General features: G+C 42.0%; 1 protein-coding gene across 1 annotated transcript; it reads right to left on the bottom strand.

The window, feature by feature from the left end:
* Positions 1-1047: 1047 nt before the first annotated feature.
* On the bottom strand, positions 1048-13959 carry LOC308316857 (protein NLRC3-like; the record flags this gene model as incomplete). Its single annotated transcript, XM_080765645.1, has 9 exons — positions 13910-13959; positions 10886-11034; positions 8856-10677; positions 6577-6756; positions 5707-5835; positions 4435-4484; positions 1663-1789; positions 1309-1467; positions 1048-1060 (listed from the first exon to the last, which is right to left on the bottom strand). Exons 3-9 carry the CDS (start codon positions 10607-10609, stop codon positions 1048-1050), a joined length of 2412 nt encoding a protein of 803 aa, XP_080621771.1. The 5' UTR covers positions 10610-10677; positions 10886-11034; positions 13910-13959.
* Between the last annotated feature and the right edge of the window lie 7363 nt (positions 13960-21322).

Below are 21322 nucleotides of genomic sequence, written 5' to 3'. Positions count from 1 at the left end.
TTATAGATTCCAATGTTAACTTTGAGTGACATAATGCCGTGTGTGTGGGGGGGGGGGGGGGGGGACGACATATTATGATTACTTTGGGGGTCCTCAATTCAAATATGACTATTTTGGGGGTCCCCAGTTCAAATATGATTATTTTGGGGTTCCTCAATTCAAATATGATTATTTTGGGTTTCCTCAATTAAATTCATTAATAAATATGTACAGGTTCACAAAGGTTCTCATTAATCTGTAGATTAACATTGGAGGATGAATTATAGTGATTCAAATGGCCCGGAAAGCTCCATTCTCTTGTAACTTGTTAAAAAAATTAACCCATTTAGACCTGACGTCGAAATGTATAAAATGTCTTCTAAATTCTGACAGTTTTCTGAAATACCTATATGTTTCTGTATCAGTGGTGCTCAATATTTCATGTCAAGGACCCCAACAATTATATGTAATTGGCCACCGACCCCCATCTGAAAATAATAAGGTTTTCCAGCTTGAGGTCTGTACATCCGATAGGGTTGTTATTAAAGTAAGTGCGTATGATAGCAGTAAACTAAAATGACAAGTAAAAAGTAAGGCTAAAAGATGTTAAAAAGTGGTCGGTTTTGGACGAGCTGCTGTCAGACGTCACCAAACGCTTGCACATGCGCTACACAGCTATGATTATTTTATAAATATGATTATTTTGGGGGTCCTCAATTCAAATATGATTATTATGGGGGGTTCCCAGTTCAAATATGATTATTATGGCAGGTCCCCAGTTCAAATATGATTATTATGGCAGGTCCCCAGTTCAAATATGATTATTTTGGGGGTCCTCAGTTCAAATATGATTATTTTGGGGGTCCTCAGTTGAAATTAAATCACACTGTGGAGACTTTAAGACATTCTGCCCCCTGGTGGTTGGACTCCAACACTTCACCCGACAGTGACGATCTTCTTTATTGCATTTTAATTGTATTGAGTCTTAATTTAGTCGACTAAGACTAAATAATGTACAAATTACTAAAATAGGACTCCAATTAAATGTGTGTCCATTGTACTTACTGCTCACACAGACACGCTGAGGAGGAGCAGAGGGAGGACCAGAACCAGAACCCAGCATAGAGAGGTCCAGTGGACCTGGTCTGGAATTGTGTGTGTGTGTGTGTGTGTGTGTGTGTGTGTGTGTGTGTGTGTGTGTGTGTGGACGTGGTCTGGAATTAAATGTGTGTGTGTGTCCATTATACTTACTGCTCACACAGACACGCTGAGGAGGAGGAGGAGAGGGAAGTCCATAACCAGAACCCAGCATAGAGAGGTCCAGTGGACCTGGTCTGGAAGGTGTACAGGTGTCTCAGTGAGTCAGAGCACACTGTGTAGAAGGACAGAGTCCCAGCGGGACGGTCCACATACACTGATACTCTGCTGGAGCCTCTAGAGGGACTGACAGGGAGGTCAGTCAGCTGTCCGTTGTGGTAGACAGAGTAACTGGAACCAGTAACACCATTACAGATCAGACGCCAGGATTGATCATTCCCTCCAAACAAACAGTCAGCACCATCTCCTTTCCTGCCGATTGTTCCGTCAGCCACTGCTATATGAACCTCTCCACTGCACTCTACCTCCCAGGAACAGCGTCCAGTCACACTCTGTGAACTCAGAACTTGTTCATGGTAATCAAACCTGTCTGGGTGATCAGGAGGACGCTGACCCCCTGACCTCCGTGACCCCAGTGTGACCTTCCTGTTGTCCTCAGACAGAGAGAGGTTACGGTGTGCTGTGTTTGAGTCCAGTGTGAGACGCTGGAAATCTGATGAGAAAACAACACAGTAAACATTATTATACATCATTCACTGACTGACACTAGCATGTACGCACACACACACACACACACACACACACACACACACACACACACACACACACACACACACACACACACACACACACACACTAAGGCTGTACCCTAGCCCTGTTTTTAGGACTCGAACATTTGCAGGAATTTCCGAGCGAACATCCGAACCATTTGGTTAATTGGTTCTAATTAATTCATTTCTCCGAGTGCTTTTAACCAGGCTGCAATTCATGAATAGATCCTCCGGGGCGACGTTGCATAGACTATCAGTGAAATAATGGTTAAGTTCATCAGGGGTTGGTGAGGGTTGCTACCGGGTTGGCCGACCGGGAAGGTGTGCATTTTGAGTGTGGATACAACCGTCTTTACTTTTAATACACTATAATGACAACACCAGATATCCGTCTTGAACATGATCAGAGCGCAGAGTGTCTCCCCCTCTCTCTCTCTCTCCCAACACACACGCGTGCGCGCGCACACACACACACACACACACACACACACACACACATAGAGAGCGTAGCTGCTGCATGTGCTCCGCGAAAATGATCTGCACCAGGTTTCAAAATGAGCCATTACTTTTCAAGCAGCCCCCAAAACATGGTAATTGTGAGTAGCCTACCTGTACAACTGTCCATATATTTTGTCGTATGATCAAAAATGCTTCCCAATGTCTCTGTGAGCTTGCTGGCTGCAGTGTAGCTTGCGTTAGCTGTCACTCGTTCATTAATTTGTTTCACCTGTGTACTCTCAGAAGCGCATTGAAGTGAAGTGGGCATAGTGTGTGTCACTGTGTTAGTCTCTTCTGCCGCCCGTCATGCAGGACTTTAAAATTATTGTAAACACAAGAACATAGTACTCTTATTATTACTTTTTTTTAAATAATAATAAAAAATTATAATAATAATAAAAAATAAAAAAACCGAATGGTTCAAGGCCATAAATTAAGATTCGAGTGCCAACCCTAACGAGCGAACATTCGAACCCTGAATGTTCAGGGACAGCCTTAACACACACACACAGATCTACAAACTCACTGCAGTGTTAACAGTTTTAGTCCCCCCAAAATAATCATATTTTAACTGGGGACCCAACATTGACAAGCACTTGGAATTGTTGGCATTCCATGTTAGTTTTAGTTAGTGTGAGCTTGTAGATCTGCTATTTTCACAATATTTTCCACTGTCTGTCTCTATGTGTACCTGTCTGTCTCTCTGTGTACGTCTCTCTGTCTCTATGTGTACCTGTCTCTCTGTATACCTGTCTGTCTCTCTGTATACCTGTCTGTCTCTCTATGTACCTGTCTGTCTCTATATGTACCTGTCTGTCTCTATATGTACCTGTCTGTCTCTATGTGTCTGTCTATCTGTGTACCTGTCTGTCTCTCTGTGTGCCTGTCTGTCTCTCTGTGTACCTGTCTGTCTCTATGTGTCTGTCTCTCTGTGTACCTGTCTGTCTCTGTGTGTACCCGTCTGTCTCTGTGTGTACCTGTCTGTCTCTCTGTGTACCTGTCTGTCTCTCTGTGTACCCGTCTGTCTCTCTGTGTACCCGTCTGTCTCTCTGTGTACGCGTCTGTCTCTATGTGCACCTGTCTGTCTCTCTGTGTACCTGTCTGTCTCTATGTGTACCTGTCTGTCTCTCTGTGTACCTGTCTGTCTCTATATCTCTGTGTACCTGTCTGTCTCTATATCTCTGTGTACCTGTCTGTCTCTCTGTATACCTGTCTGTCTCTCTGTGTACCTGTCTGTCTCTCTGTATACCTGTCTGTCTCTCTGTATACCTGTCTGTCTCTCTGTGTACCTGTCTGTCTCTATATCTCTGTGTACCTGTCTGTCTCTCTGTATACCTGTCTGTCTCTCTGTGTACCCGTCTGTCTCTCTGTGTTACCGTGTACCTGTCTGTCTCTCTGTGTACCTGTCTGTCTCTCTGTGTACCTGTCTGTCTCTCTGTGTACCCGTCTGTCTCTCTGTGTTACCGTGTACATGTCTGTCTCTCTGTGTACCCGTCTGTCTCTCTGTGTTACTGTGTACCTGTCTGTCTCTCTGTGTACATGTCGTCTAACACACGGTAACTAACTATTTTTTCCCCCAAATAATCAAAGTACAGCATAGAGCACAGTACACTACAATACAGTACAGAGCACAGTGCAGTACAATACAGTACAGAGCACAGTGCAGTACAGTAACTATAACAGTAAATGTATAGTTGCACCGCTCAGTTCACACAGGTGTGATTTATATTTCCGGTTGTCTTGTATGGTGTTAAATGGAGCGTGGAACCATGCCAATGATCGACACGGGAGATCACCTGTGACTTTCAAACCAAAACGAGATCCACCTGTGATCTGCACACATCACGGCTCTGCACCACCTTTCATGCACCGCACGTCAGAACTGAACTTATGCCAATATAGACGAAATACAAGTTGTTTACGACCAGGTTAGTGAATGAGGCCCATTGTTTCTGTCAAACCACATGACCTCATGTTGATGGTGTTAAGGACCAGGCCGAGAGCAGAGAGTAGAGAGCACAAGAGTTTTCAGGACAACATCAACCAAGTATACAGTGTATAAAATGTTAATGTAGACACAGATACTCACGTTTTGAAATGAGTGTAGAATTAAACCTATCTTCTCCTCCATGTTTGACTCTGTAGGAAGTAGAACAACAATGCATCAATGTCTAACTGTCTAACACGTCTCCACTAGCTCACACTAGTGTTTCACTCTGTAGGAAGTAGAACAACAATGCATCAATGTCTGACTGTCTAACACAACGTCTCCACTAGCTGACACTACAGTGTTTCACTCTGTAGGAAGTAGAACAACAATGCATCAATGTCTAACTGTCTAACACAACGTCTCCACTAGCTGACACTACAGTGTTTCACTCTGTAGGAAGTAGAACAACAATGCATCAATGTCTGACTGTCTAACACAACGTCTCCACTAGCTGACACTACAGTGTTTCACTCTGTAGGAAGTAGAACAACAATGCATCAATGTCTAACACAACGTCTCCACTAGCTGATACTACAGTGTTTCTCCAGTCATTATCTTGGCCCTGCAGCTCATCCAGACATACTCACTGCTGCCCAGTTTGGATCTCATCACCTCCTCAGACTCCACCTTAACCCCTATAGCACTCCACTGTCCTTTTATACCTTCGTGATGCACATATATTGTTGTTTAGACAGATGTTCATTGTTTACGTCTGCTATCCTAGAGTTTCTTTGAGGCACTGCATTGTGTTGTTGTTCTTCTCATGATTTGTGACTTTGGGCTGTATCGTATCCCATGCCTTACCCGCAAGCATTAAACACTTTAAGTGAATTACTCATTTAGGAGCTTCCACTATGCGTAAACGTTATCTTGTGGCCTGCACACAACCCACTATACATGTTTGCGGCTGGAGGTGTGTCTGTACGCGTGTTGATGCGCTTTCCCTATATTTGCTATCTTATGCACACAGGTTTAGGACAACGGAAATTGTGTCTTCAAACCACCCGTAATGTGAACACACACAACAACCCTCTGTATCTAATTTAAATGTATTCCAAGGCAGCACGCATTGCTCTTCCATAAGGTTCACTCCAGGTATAATGGATTATGGTACCTGGCACACTGATTGGTTTAAGTTGCGTGACGCCCAAACCACACCTATGCATAATGTAACGGGTAGCGGAGGTGTTTTAAGGATTTAGACATTCATAAGATAGCTAATTTAATGGGGGAACGCCTCTTACACAATGCTAAATCCCCAAATTACGGAGAAAGTGCCCCTGACGCAAGATAGGTCCCTTTGTGTCAGAGATATAACTGTTAAGGGAAACACTGCACTGTCCAACATGGACACAGCCCAAGTCTACTCACTTGCAGTTCTCCAGAACTGAATCATTCACCACGTTGAGGCTCAGGTCCAACTCTCTTAGGGAGGGATTAGAGTTTACAGCTGAGGCCAGAGCTTCACAGCATCTCTCTGACAGGCCGCAGTGAGCCAGTCTGAAACACCAGATTAAAACATACATAAATAAATTAATGAATTCATTAATAAATGTTTAATTCGCCGTTTTTTAATAATTATAAAATATCGGATTTGTCGTGGACATATTATTAAGAAACTTGATAACTGTGGCGTAGCTACAGCGGGTCGCAAGACAAAAATAGCAGATCTACAAACTCCTCAACGCGTTGTGAGAAACGCTGTTATATGATGAAGTAGCCGATACCTTCGCCTTAAAGAGATTTTACACTTTGAAACATGCTTGGGGTAATCTTAACGTCTACTCAGACACATAGGGTTACCATGATATCAAGCTTATTAATACATTCTTACCACAGCGTTCATATTATATTAACATAATACAGTACACAATAAAACAGTGATAATTGTCTTTGTCTCTAATATGTCAACAAAATGAAACCATACTTTTGAACCTGGCTTTATCTTATCTTCAGATTTATAGTCCCGGAATGTATGCAGATTAGCACATAGAATGCCTAATTTGCATATTTAAACATATCATTTCAGAAAACTTGTAATACAAAAAATGTTAGTCTTAATATAATTAATCAACTGCAGAAGTTTCATTGTGATAGCTATTAGTTAACTTTTTTCCCCTATTCACCTACCATGTCTCACCATCAAGCTTATGAATACATTCAGCATTCATATTATATTCACATAATACAGTACATAATAAAACAGAAGTGATCATAATAAAAGTGGTAAATGTATCTTACTTTAGAACTTCCAGTCTACAGTGTGGGCTCTTCAGTGAAGCACAGAGCAGCTCCACTAGTCCTGAGTCCCGCAGGTCGTTTTCACTGAGGTCCAGTTCTCTCAAATGGGAAGGATTAGAGCTGAGAGCTGAAGACACAACATCTTCAACACATGTCTTACTGAGCTCACAGCCAACAAGTCTGTAAATGCAGATTAAATAAGAGATTATCAATACAAAATGAATGATACCTATAGTTCACTGTCATGGAAGTTAACTGGAACAAATCTAGTTATCTAGTATTTAGAGTGTGGAATAGACAACACCATGACAGCACAGAATAACAGGAAGATAACAATTTAGATATCAAAGACTATGAAGACTGAATGTTTGATTTCCCCCAATATTATGAAAAAGAAGATCATAACCTCTCCGATGTTATTTTTTTTAGCGGCCAACTAAGAACATAAGTGACGGGTTGGAACAAGCATTTAAGGCGAGACATGGCAAGTGAAATCATGATTTTTCAATTTTGTGCTATTTTGCTTCCTAAACATGTTTCCTTTCAAACTAAACATTCAAACTACAGATTTAGATGTTTATTTTAGTAGTTTATTTTAGCCAATGACAGCTCGTTTTGCTGGGTGAAAATCCACCCTCTATTTTCATGATTGGTTGTTGGTACAAAGGAAGTGATCCAACCACAGTCAGCTTGAGGTCCAGACCTTTCTAATGATATATGGCATAATACGTTGTTGCCAAGGTTTGGATGAGATATTTTGTCTCATAATAGTGGCTTCAAATAAAACGTTTTGGAATTTTACAATACAAATCTTTAAAGGCAGTTTTCTCAAAATGAGTTTTCATCATACCTGGGACAAAGAATCTCCACTTCAGTTGCACTCACATACACCTACACAGTCACATGCACACAACTTTACAGTCTTATTCATAACTATATTCTGCAGGAATTTACAGAAGGGTTTGTTGATTTATCATTCACAGCCTGATTTACATCACATTTTATTCGTAAAACATGGCAATTTCTTTTTTTGTTATGCCTGTTGACACTATTTTCTGATTTGTGGAGTGATAATTAGAGATATCGAAAATCCCCTAATTGTCTTTGTCTCTAATATGTCAACAAAATGAAACCATACTTTTGAACCTGGTTTTATCCGATCTTCAGATTTATCGTCCCGGAATGTATGCAAATTAGCGCATATAATGCCTAATTTGCATATTTAAACACATCATTTCAGTAATACAAAAAATCTTAGTCTTAATATAATTAATCAACTGGAGAAGTTTCATTGTGATAGCTATTAGTTAACTTTTTTCTCCTATTCGCCTACCATGTCTCACCATCAAGCTTATTTTGACCTGAGATCAGATTGTAAAAATGTCTTCTACATCCCGACAGCTTTCTGAAAAAGCTATGTTTCTATGTCAGTCGTTCTTCGATTTTTCTAAAATAGCAGACCTACAAGCTCGTAGCGCGACACTCGGTGGCGCGCTACGAGCTTGTAGATCTGCTATTTTTCAATAGCTAAAGCATAACATAATGCTAACACCAAAAAGGGTTCCCGCCCAAAATGGGTTAATACATTCTCACCACAGCATTCATATTATATTCACATAATACAGTACATAATAAAACAGAAGTGATTATAATAAAAGTGGTAAATGTATCTTACTTTAGAACTTCCAGTCTACAGTGTGGGCTCTTCAGTGAAGCACAGAGCTCCACTAGTCCTGAGTACGAGTACTGCAGGTCGTTTTCACTGAGGTCCAGTTCTCTCAAATGGGAAGGATTAGAGCTGAGAGCTAAAGACACAGCTTCAACACCTGTCTTACCGAGATCACAGCCAACAAGTCTGTAAATGCAGATTAAATAAGAGATTATCAATACAAATGATACCTAGCACTGTCATGGAAGTTAACTAAAACATCTCCTATCTAGTTATCCAGACATAAACAGTATTGTGGAATAGACCAGGGGTTCTCAACCTTTTTGGCCGGGGACCCCCAGGGATGCTTTGGCCACTTTTATCCAAAGCACATTTCTGTTTAAATTGAGGCGGACGTGAGGCAGACTTTCACTTCTGGTTCATTTCTGGTTTTATCTGTTGCCTAGCAACCTAGCATCATTCATACAGTACGTTGATGAAGAGCGCCATCTATACTAATCCACTGAAAAGACCATAAGACACAATACTGCGTGCTTGGCAGTCAAGCGATGGATTCGATGCGACGTAACATGACGTGATTGGCAGTCAAGTCAATGTGTTGACTACTAACCGAGCCTTTCTGCAGTTCCTCACAGCTGGGACCAGTCTCCTTCGCCCCCACTTTGATGCGTTGTATTTGTCCAGGTCCAACTCCTCCAGAACCTCCTCTGACATCTGCAGCATGACGGCCAGAGTTGAACACTGGGTCTCAGACAGTTTCTCTGATCTGTTCTCTGACTTCAGGAACTGTTGGATCTCCTGATGTAATGAGTGGTCGTTCATCTCCATCAGACAGTGGAAGATGTTGATACATCTGTCAGGAGAGGCAGTACCATCTTTTAACTCCCACTTCAGGTGCCGGATGGCTTTCTGGATCTCCTCTGGACTGTTCTCTGTCTGACCCAGCAGGTCTCCTAACAGACTCTGGTTGGACTGCAGTGAGAGGCCATGAAGGAAGCGGACTAAGAGGTCCAGGTGGCCATTTTTACTCTCCAGGGATTTATTCACAGCAGCATGCAGGAAGCCTGAGAGGGAGCTGTTACTGTTGTATTTATCTCCCAGGAATGTGTTCAGGACCTCCATGTTCTCCTGTGTGAAACAGTGGAACAGGTAGACTGCAGCCAGAAACTCCTGGATGACCAGATGAACAAAGCTGTAGACCGTTTTCTGGAACAGCACACTCTCTGTTTTGAAGATCTGTGTGCACACTCCTGAGTACAGCGCGGCGTCTTTCACATCAAGACCACACTCTTCCAGGTCTTCTTGGTCGAACACGATGCTACTTTTCTTCAGGTGTTGAAACGCCAGCTTGCCCAGCTTCAGAAGAACATCCCTGTCAGTCTTAGTGAGCTGCTGTTGATTCTCTCTCTTTTTTTTGTTTCTTTTCTTTTTTCTTTTTTCTTGAGTCCCGTCATACTTCTGCTTCTTCGTGTTTGTCTGAACCAACAGGAAGTGGCAGCACATCTCAGTCAGGGTCTTGGGCAGCTGTCCTATCGTGGTGTGTGTCCTCAACATGTCCAGCAGAACGGTAGCAATGATCCAACAGAAGAGTGGGATGTAACACATGATGTGGAGGCTCCTACATGTCTTCAAGTGTGAGAGGACTCTGTCGGCCAGCTTCTCTTCACTGAATCTCTTCCTGAAGTACTTCTCCTTCTGGGGGTCTGTGAACCCTCGGACTTCTGTCACCATGTCAACACATGCAGGAGGGATCCGATTGGCTGCTGCGGGTCTGGTGGTTATCCAGAGGAGGGCCGAGGGGAGCAGATTCCTCTTGATGAGGTTTGTCAACAGAGCATCCACCGATGATGTCACTGTGACATCAGAGATGATTTCATTTGTGTCGAAGTGCAACGGAGACCTGCTTTCATCGAGGCCATCGAGGATGAAGCAAACTTTCCAGGCAGCGAGCTGCTCTGCTGTGACCTTCTTTAACGTTGGGTGGAAATCATGGATCAGGTTGAGAAGACTGTACCGCTTATCTCTGACCAAGTTCAGCTCCCGGAATGAAAAGGGAACCAGGAGATCTATATCTTGATTCTCCAAACCTCTTGCCCAGTCCAGAGCAAACTTGCGCGCAGAGAATGTTTTTCCGATGCCAGCGATGCCATTGGTCAGAACTGTTTGGCTGGGTTCCTCTCTGCCAGGGAGGATGATCTTAAAGACTTTACAGCAGTCGATTGCATCGTCATGGAAGGTCTTCATGTTGGAAGTTCTCTCAAGCTGTATCACCTCATGTTGGCTATTAACCCCTTCACTCTGTCCCGCTGAGATGTAGAGCTCTGAGTAGGTGCTGGTGACGGAGTCTCCAGACTCTTCCGTCATGTGGTTTTTCACTCCATCAAGACTGTCCAAACTGACCTTCAAACTGACCTTATAATCATTCAAATCATCTGAAATGAGAAGAAAATGTATGTTTTATTATAACTATACACCTTTACGGCACAATTTGTTAAGAAGAACAGCCAAAAATAACAACACAATAGGCTACCAGTTGATTTCTTCCCAGAGTTTAAAGTTGTTTAGCTTCATTATTTGCACTTGAATATAATTGTTGATACAGACAATAGTTAGAACATCCAATGTATTAGCATATTTTACCTTGTCCAGGTGTGGTTTGACTGGGTGTCTTCAGTCCAGGTGTGGTTTGACTGGGTGTCTTCAGTCCAGGTGTGGTTTGACTGGGTGTCTTCAGTCCAGGTGTGGTTTGACTGGGTGTCTTCAGTCCAGGGTTCTGCTCAGTCACAACGCTGTGGACATGAACACAATATTTATTATATGTACCTACATGTAGCCCAGTGGCAAATATGCCTGCAGTTCTATGTAAATCCACCAGGATTTGATGGTTGATGGTTGCAGATTGTAAACAAGAAGCTGTGAATAGAATACATGTTGATGGTTGCAGATTGTAAACAAGAAGCTGTGAATAGAATACATGTCGATGGTTGCAGATTGTAAACAAGAAGCTGTGAATAGAATACATGTTGATGGTTGCAGATTGTAAACAAGAAGCTGTGAATAGTCGTGCTTAAAACTTGGCTGTGTTTCTTTGCAAGTCCTGCTTCTCTGTGTTGTTGTGTCAACATCTCATGCATAATTTATTTTATTATGATGTAAGGAAATTGCAAGTTTGTTGATAATGTTGCTAATGTGTTTCTCAGTGGAAAGGGATGAAGCTTTTGAGTTTAATGTATATATATTTTTTATCGTAAGGGATTGTGATATCTTTCCTCTTTGTTTGTTTTCCCTAGAAAGAGCCTCTACCGTATGTTGTGGGTTTTGAATGATTGATCTACACACATTCATAAAGTGTAGTGCATAGTGTATGCAGATTATACTGCCAATTATCCTGTGTGTGTGTGTGTGTGTGTGTGTGTGTGTGTGTGTGTGTGTGTGTGTGTGTGTGTGTGTGATGTAGTGCATACAAAAACTTATATATTGCTCGCCACGACCGGATTGTTGACCTAGTGTCTGATGCAGTTCGAAAGCATGTGCCATCTAGTGCAGCAATGTATAAACACTCAAGAGTGTTACCAGATTGGTTTAGCTGTGCATGCGATGTCTTTGCTAACATCCCGAATACACCTGATGTTGTCTTTGTTGACACCAGACACAAGGAGGTCCTGATTCTGGAGGTGGGCTGTGTCTTTGATTTGTACATGGACCAGGCATTCCAAGATAAATATTCTAAGCATCAACCATTACTTGGAAGCATAACAAACTTGGGGTATCGTTGTAGATTTGCCATACTGATATTCGGAAGCCTGGGCCATGTGCATAAACTGACCATGAGTGGCCTAAGAATAGCTGGCATGACAAAAAGCAAAGCCAAACAACTTGCCAAATACTGTTCTGTCTCGTCTGTTATAGGCAGTTTGTCTGTGTGGAGAAGGAGGTGCCATGTGTATCCTTAAGTGAACATGAACTGTCAACCCCGTTATATTTGTTTCCTTGTAAAATTAATTGTAATTTGTGGATTCAAATAAAGAAATCGAAATGTGTGTGTGTCTCATATCTTCACTATATATATATTCATAATAACTAGGCTATGTAAGTTTGGCCACCGTGCTAATTTGATGGTTAGTGGGGTGAGAGACACATTGTCTAATCAGAGGGGCTGGTCTGAGAATCTTCCTTCACCTCAGAGGATCTCAGCCCAGTATCCTGTATAGAAAGCCATTGTCCAAGTCCTTCTGAAGCTTGGTGTGGTGTTGGAGAGGTGTTGAGACAACATTACTATAGTCTATTCTCTGCTGTGTTGGAGAGGTGTTGAGACAACATTACTATAGTCCGTTCTCTGCTGTGTTGGAGAGGTGTTGAGACAACATTACTATAGTCTATTCTCTGCTGTGTTGAGACAACATTACTATTAGTCTATTCTCTGATGTGTGTTGGAGAGGTGTTGAGACAACATTACTATAGTCTATTCTCTGCTGTGTTGGAGAGGTGTTGAGACAACATTACTATAGTCTATTCTCTGCTCTGTGTTGGAGAGGTGTTGAGACAACATTACTATAGTCCGTTCTCTGCTGTGTTGAGACAACATTACTATAGTCTATTCTCTTCTGTGTTGGAGAGGTGTTGAGACAACATTACTATAGTCTATTCTCTGCTGTGTTGAGACAACATTACTATAGTCTATTCTCTTCTGTGTTGGAGAGGTGTTGAGACAACATTACTATAGTCTATTCTCTGCTGTGTTGAGACAACATTACTACTATAGTCTATTCTCTGCTGTGTTGGAGAGGTGTTGAGACAACATTACTATAGTCTATTCTCTGCTGTGTTGAGACAACATTACTATTAGTCTATTCTCTGCTGTGTTGGAGAGGTGTTGAGACAACATTACTATAGTCTATTCTCTGCTGTGTTGGAGAGGTGTTGAGACAACATTACTATAGTCTATTCTCTGCTGTGTTGGAGAGGTGTTGAAACAACATTACTATAGTCTATTCTCTGCTGTGTTGGAGAGGTGTTGAGACAACATTACTATAGTCTATTCTCTGCTGTGTTGGAGAGGTGTTGAGACAACATTACTATAGTCTATTCTCTGTTGTGTTGGAGAGGTGTTGAGACAACATTACTATAGTCTATTCTCTGCTGTGTTGAGACAACATTACTATTAGTCTATTCTCTGCTGTGTGTTGGAGAGGTGTTGAGACAACATTACTATAGTCTATTCTCTGCTGTGTTGGAGAGGTGTTGAGACAACATTACTATAGTCTATTCTCTGCTGTGTTGGAGAGGTGTTGAGACAACATTACTATAGTCTATTCTCTGCTGTGTTGGAGAGGTGTTGAGACAACATTACTATAGTCTATTCTCTGCTGTGTTGGAGAGGTGTTGAGACAACATTACTATAGTCTATTCTAACTAGTGTTGCTCTAGTTTACTTTTAAAGCTTCATCACTAACTTTAAAAATGTAGGCCTATAGGAGAACCGGAGAAATATCAGGAGCACCCACCAAATTGTAAGTAGCATCATTTTTTATTCATTAGGAAAAATAAATAATAATGTAACAGTGCAGTTTAAGTAAAATAATATGTATAGCAGGATTAAAATACTTTAGCAGAAGATAATAATGTAACACTGTGGTTTATACTAGTAATGGAGGATTAACATACTTTGTATGTGGAGACTCTGCTCTGTGGACGAGATGTTTGTCAGCTCCCTCCTCCTCTCTCTCCTCACGGCAACTCATCTCTGCTCTGTGGACGAGATGTTTGTCAGCTCCCTCCTCCTCTCTCTCCTCACGGCAACTCATCTCTGCTCTGTGGACGAGATGTTTGTCAGCTCCCTCCTCCTCTCTCTCCTCACGGCAACTCATCTCTGCTCTGTGGACGAGATGTTTGTCAGCTCCCTCCTCCTCTCTCTCCTCACGGAGACTCATCTCTGCTCTGTGGACGAGATGTTTGTCAGCTCCCTCCTCCTCTCTCTCCTCACGGAGACTCATCTCTGCTCTGTGGACGAGATGTTTGTCAGCTCCCTCCTCCTCTCTCTCCTCACGGCAACTCATCTCTGCTCTGTATTAAACCTGTCAAGATCACATAGTCACAATACACCAGACAACAGTCAATGTTTGCTGTATATCCCTGTAAAGCCTGGATTAATTTCTACTTGCAAAAAAATTGATACTTTTTAAGAGAAAACTACTTTTTACTACTAGGACTTATCAGAGGAAATTTTATGCACATTTATAATAATTATTAAAATAATAATAAATAATTTACATCTTTCACTATAATAAATATAACATGTTTCAGAGATGTCCAGAGATTTTTAATTTGTGTGAATTTCAGCCTCTGTGGGGGGGGGGGGGGGGGGGGGGGGGTTATTTATATGCAAATACCATGCCCAATGGCATTGCAATGAACATCAATGATGATGTTTAGGTGAAAAAATAACCTACATTAAATATATGAATTAATGAATTAAAATATGTTGCATCATTGCAACGCTCGGTGTTACAGGGATATACACAATGTGCGCACACGCCCACACACAAAATGTCGCCAGGCAACAAGGGATACGCCTTGTGCTGTCTCCCTATCTATGAAGGTCACACTCCAGTTTTTAATGAACTGGCTCCCTCACTATAAAGCCCTACTCAGACACAGGAGTGTATACTGAGACTATTTGCCGTAGGATATTTGACTCCAGCTCGTCGACGGTCCTAATCATAAGGCCACACTCATTTTCATTAATAAGCCTAGCACATGAACAACCCATAACACACTAGAACAATTATTAATACCTTATTTGATGACCGCTACCCTACTAATCGCGCGTGCACTTGGTGAATGACTGGTTTTGTTGTTTAAAGTCTATATATTCTAGACCTAGAGTGTTGTTTTACATTGGTGTGGTTAGAGGTAACCCATTAAACTCTTTAAGATGCATGAACCTATATTTTACTCTAACAAGGAGGTCAAAGCCCCAATGGTGGAATGAATCCCACAGTGTCAAATAATTCTCTTGAAACAATTGCTTTAAATACAGGAAAGATATAAGTTATATTTTGGAATAGCAGTCATAGCTTTTAGTAATAACTCAGGTTGAAGCAGTTCAAATCAGCTAATACAAATTGATTAGTCAATAGAATCAATCAATAACAATTATAATAAAAATCATTAAATCAAAACATTCACTTCCCTGCACAAAGTTCCTGTCTTGATTCAAGGTTCAGTTCTACTTCAAATCTATTCCATCGCCTCAGTCCTGATGATGCATTGAGTCCGGTGTGAGGATTTAAGGTGATCAAGCTCGTTCCTCGCCAGTATACAATTATTAGAATTTAGAGTTCCCGGGTTTAAAATCCCCGGAGCTAACTCCCCATAATTGGGAGCCCCTTATGCCAATATGTTTCCACCAAGTTTGGCTAAATTTGAATACCCCATCTATTAGTCCATCATCCTAATGTCATTTTTAGTCTCAAGTATAACTTGGAAAAATGACTAGTAAGTATGATCTTTCAATAGCCTATGGGTTCTGACTATACAGAACATTAAATGTCTCAGGGTGAGAGGTCTGTCCTGATTACATGGAAACGAAGAAGCCCACTGGTGACTTTGGTCACCCTTATTTATACCTTAAAGGTTTTATGACATTCATTTTCATTTATCTTTCTTTTTCTTTTTTCTTTTAGGTTTTATGACCTCAATTACACCCAAAAAACCTGAACTTTGAACATTCAGTGGATTTTCTGTGGTCTGAAGTTTTCTTTGGGGTTTGGAAGCTTTTGGAGCTACAATGAAAACAGGCAACACAGTGAAAACAGTGACATCTGCTGGCAAATCCCATTGACATATATGGGATTTGCAGGCTCTTACATCACAAACTGCCGGCAAAATCAGAGCACCTGTTTGAGCCAGAAAACCCCAGATCACAGAAGATCTACTGAATGTTAAAAGTTCATGTTTTTTGGGTGCAATTGAGATTAGAAAACCTAAAAAAAAATAAGAACAATTCCAAAACCTTTTTTTTAATGTCACAATCCCTTTAATCCATGGGCCGTATCACCTCCTCTTTTCCGGACCCAGTACCTCATCTCCCAGCATTTTCATATCATGTTGTTACAGTCACACCATGTACTGTCTGCATTTCACCATACAGGATGTCAGTGACAGGATGTCAGTTGTCTTGACCACATGATCAACTTGTTCTCCTTTCTTCAGTTCGCAAATGTCAGCAGATAACCGTGTCTCTTCCTATGTCTGTTTCAAAGGCAGGGCCCATGCTCATAGTGGCTATCACCCCATTTCCTTGGTGACCTTTTCCCCAGTCATATCCCTGTATATGCGTCCTATAGGTCAATCACACCATAGTCCTACGGTTTTTCGTCTCCATTATACTACTGTCTGCATCTCTGGGCTATCTGCAAGACCAGTAATCTGTTGCCCACAGCTCCGTTTGCTCCGTTTGCTCAAGTATTTAGTATCAGCTTTTTCATACAAAAATACTTCTGATGCTTCACTATATACCTTTACCAGGTTATATCTAACCGTATGACACCATTCATTTATTTTCTTCTATAAGTGCATGCCTAAATGCATGTTAGACCTTTTCTTCTTGCCTCTCCCTAGCCCCTGAGTGGGGCGGAGGAAAGGCCTCAGGGCCCCCTAGCCCCTGAGTGGGGCGGACGAAAGGCCTCAGGGCCCGCCTCACCCCCCTCTCTCATACACACGCACAGACGCACAGCACGCACACGCAACTTGCAAGCCCAAGTAACTGGTGTGTTGTTAAATAAATAAAGAACGAACACCTGCATGAATTAAATAAAGTTGTAGGCCTACCCTGTCTGTTTTCCTCTCACCTCTTGCCTTGCTGTCATGCACGCACGCACGCACCTACATGACACATTAAATAAAGCTGTCTGTTTCTCCTCTCGCTTCGCTTCCCTTATTGCTGCCCGCCTCACCCCCCGCACGCCACGCACGCACGCACATATCGCAATTTGTCCTCCTGTCCTGTCTGTCTGTCTCTCTCCATCACTGTGGTCCGTCCGTGACCAACTGACCATGCACGTTCGACAGTCTATTTAGATTGCCTCGCAGTCGCTGCAGTGGCTGCAGGACTGTCAACTGTCAATTATATTAATGTGCAGCCAAAATATATGGTACTGGTGGTGGTGGGCTGACTGGTTGGGTTAGCCTATACCTATCGCCGATGCGGTTCCCATGCACTTGAGCCGTGCAGGCTGGCACGGCACATTTGACATTCCAGTGACACGTCAGGTTTATTAAACGAGGAGGAGATTGCATATACCGTAACTCCAGAAAGACACTGTTGGCCTGCTGTAGATTAGGCTACAGTACATATAGGCTACCCATGCATGTTGGGACTCTCCGCAGCTGCATTGCACTATAGGCTACTTTCCAACGTCATGGAAATATTCCAGCACAGACAGCCCAAATCCTCGCATGTATATGCTCTCATGCAAAACACTGTTTAAATGGCTTAAATCAAGCGCGATTTTAATTGTAAAGTTGGAAAGCTCCTACAAATTTCATATGACACAAAGACACATCTTGTAGGTCTATTCCTTTTTTCTTTTCTTTTTCTGTGTAGCCCATATACATACAGTTTTATATTAACATTTTAGGAGTGAATACATATGTTTCATGCCTTTGGCAGCCTCTCAGCTGGTCAAACAATGCTGCTCCGCCGTTCTACGACAGAAAAACAAGCGTAAGCCAGCTCACGAGCAGACGTGACTTTGTCAAGTTCAATTTCAAGCTTTGCCGGAAATGGTAAATGTCGAAAATGCCGGTAATTTCGGCGTGCACCCATATTTTGGCGTACGCACTGTTGATAAATGAGGGCCATACTGTCCACTGTAGGCTACCAAGACATCAGAGACACATACTGTCCACTGTAGGCTACCAAGACATCAGAGACACATACTGTCCCTTTTTGTTCTATTTAAAACAATCCCAGGTAGGCATTCTTTTGGCATAGCCTATGCCTTTTCATTTTGGCATTATAGGCAAAAAATTGCACCGTCGCCATCCAATCAATGTTAAATGGGCCAATAGTCTTTCATATTCATACAGGGGAAACTGAGTCGTTGTCGACGTCCAAGTGGAAAGTGGTTCGTCCAGAATAAAGTAGCGCGCACAGTGCGCACACACATAATTATAGGTTCTACAAGCTCACGAGCAGATATTTTGGGCGTGCAGTAGGCCGGTAGCCTACCACTGCAACGAAGTCTAGGCACAATCTAGCCCTGGTCCAGCGTCTCTCTCTGACGCCCTGTGGAAGTCCCTTCCGCAGCCCTCTAGCGATTCTCTCACTCCCGTGCGAGTGTTTACAATTCCCATCTAATAAACAAAACGGGACGTAACTACTCACCGAAACAAAGCCTGCTAGACCTTAAGGTAAAAGTCTATTCTCGGAGCTGGGAAGCATCTCAGGTCCCCAGCTTCTCTCTAAAATGCACTATTTTAATCATTAAATAAAATGAATCCAACCAGATCGGCGCAGGCAAAACCCGGAAATGCTGTAGTAGAAGAAATGACTGCCCGGTAAATTCAGGGTACATTGTGTTATTAAAATGGCACAAAGTGCATTTTTAGAGAGAAGCTGGGGACCTGAGATGCTTCCCAGCTCCGAGAATAGACTTTTACCTTAAGGTCTAGCAGGCTTTGTTTCGGTGAGTAGTTACGTCGTTTTGTTTATTTGCTGGGAATTGATAATCCTCGCACAGGAGTGAGAATATCACCAGAGGGCTGCTGAAGGGCCTTCCACAGGGCGTCAGAGAGAGACTCGCTGTAAGCTAGGAACCTGGACCAGGGCTAGGAACCCCCCCCCCCTCTCCCTCTCTCTCCCTCTCTCTCTCTCTCCAATTCCACAGGCTTTATTGGCATGACGTTTTAGTTTTGCCAAAGCACAATCACAGATATGACAAACAACAACATACAGTATAACAACATAATATCAATGACATGAAAAGATAAATAAAAATAATATATAAAATAAAGCAGGTGGTGCAGAAAATAAAACATGGCATACTGTATGTGTGTTCTACTGCATGGTTGTCCCTTTTCCTGTGACAGGAATTGACATATTTTGCAGCCAAAACTGCACATTCATTCTGTTCCCCCAGAAGGACTGGTAATCTTTCCCTTTCTGTCATACTTTTTTATTTTGAAATTGTTTCAAATTTTGGGAAGAACTCCTCTCTAATATTTGTTTTTACATTGTGTTAAGAAGTGTAACTCTCCCCCCCCCCCCATATATTGATTAATATATTGTTTTGCAAAACAAAAACAAATCAATTGATTTGTTTTGCAAAACAAATCAATTGATTATGTCATTGTATAAACACTGTAAAAACTGTACAGACAGTAGTTCCAGTATAAAGTGATTAAAACACTTACCCGATCGATGAGGCTATAGGCGTCCAGAGTGATCAGTTGTCTCAACTTGCCTGTCTTCGTCTCCGGTGGACAACAATTCCACCGTCAATTCCATGGACGAAATTAATACCTGCGTCGACGCCTATTAACTTTAATACTTTAATATGCTACTTATATTCCCGTTGTGTAATGGTGAATGAACAGGCGTTTCTTCAGGCAGGTACTTTATTTACACTACCAGTGTAATGTATGCTGGGAGACAGACGGGTGGAGTTTTAGTGTTGTTTGAGGAAGAGGAAGTGAACTAAAAACGTGTTTACTCCAGGTTTGACACTCATATTGAGCAGTTGCCTAGCCCTGGGTTGTCCACATGATGGCGCCATTTGACCAGCTATTTTTTTTATTTATTTTTATTGATTGAAATACCGGTATTTATTAACAGTTGCAGAATTACAGTACATTTCAAGTACAACTCAATACAAAGACTGTTAACTGTGAGTGGACGACACCAATAAAGCATTACACTTAAGAGGGTCCACCTTGTTCAATTCATCAAAACATTTAGAGACGTACAAATAGACACTTCTATAAAGTCAAGGAACAGAACAGGAATTCATCATAAGGGAGGTAAAAAGGGAAAAGAAACATATACAGTGAGGGAGAGATTTTACGGGGGCCAGTTTCGATTTGCAGCCGTCCGTAGGGGCCCTTTGAGAGCGGTTTGGAAGGAGTCAAAGGATTAGCATATCTAAACGACTGTTCGTAGGGCGTTCCACATTTTGGTGGCATAGGAGCGAAATAAATTTAGTCCCTTGTTTGTGCCGAATCTGTGAGTTTGAAACTATGACCAATGAATTAAACCAATGAAAACCAATGAAGTAGACCGCTATAGACCTACTGCTTTGATTGATTGATTGATTGATATATTTACATACATACATGTATACATGTATACACACACACACACACACACGCACACACACACACACACACACACACACACACACACACACACACACACACACACACCCACAGACACACACACACACACACACACACACACACAAACCCTGTCTTCCTATTGGCTGGCCTTTACACAGCTCTAACTTTTGCTTGCAGCATGCTACAGTCTTGAAACTTGCTCCATGGACTTAGACCACTAATAGGAGCACGCTGTAAATGTTTAATTGCTTAAGCCCCACCCATTAGGCTTCCTATTGGCTGGCCTTTACACAGCTCTAACTTTTGTTTACAACATGCTACAGCCTCAAACTTTGGTACATGGACGTAGACCAACAAGAGGAACAAGCTGTAATGGCTTAATTGCTTAAGCCCCGCCCCTCTGTATTCCTATTGGCTGGCCTTTACACAGCTATATATTTTGTTTGCAGCATGCTACAGTCTTGAAACTTGCTCCATGGACTTAGACCACCAATAGGAGCACACTGTAATTTCTTAATTGCTTAATCCCCACCCCTTACAGCTCAGACATCTTAGCATGTTAGTATTAGCATGTTAGCATTAGAATGTTGGTGGCAAGTTGGCAACGTAATGCGCAATAAACTTAGACAAAATAACCCATTGAAAGTCAATGGGGAGACCTGGCGCACATGTAACCAAGGGTCTGAGAGGCTAAATGTCATCAAATGGTGGTCCGTGGCTCAAATGCTGCACAGACTT

Source organism: Protomyctophum bolini, assembly GCF_963924005.1.
Source record: "Protomyctophum bolini genome assembly, chromosome: 6".
Lineage (NCBI taxonomy): Eukaryota > Metazoa > Chordata > Actinopteri > Myctophiformes > Myctophidae > Protomyctophum > Protomyctophum bolini.
Note: the sequence above shows the minus strand (reverse complement) of the source record. Positions and strands in the feature narration are given on the sequence as shown.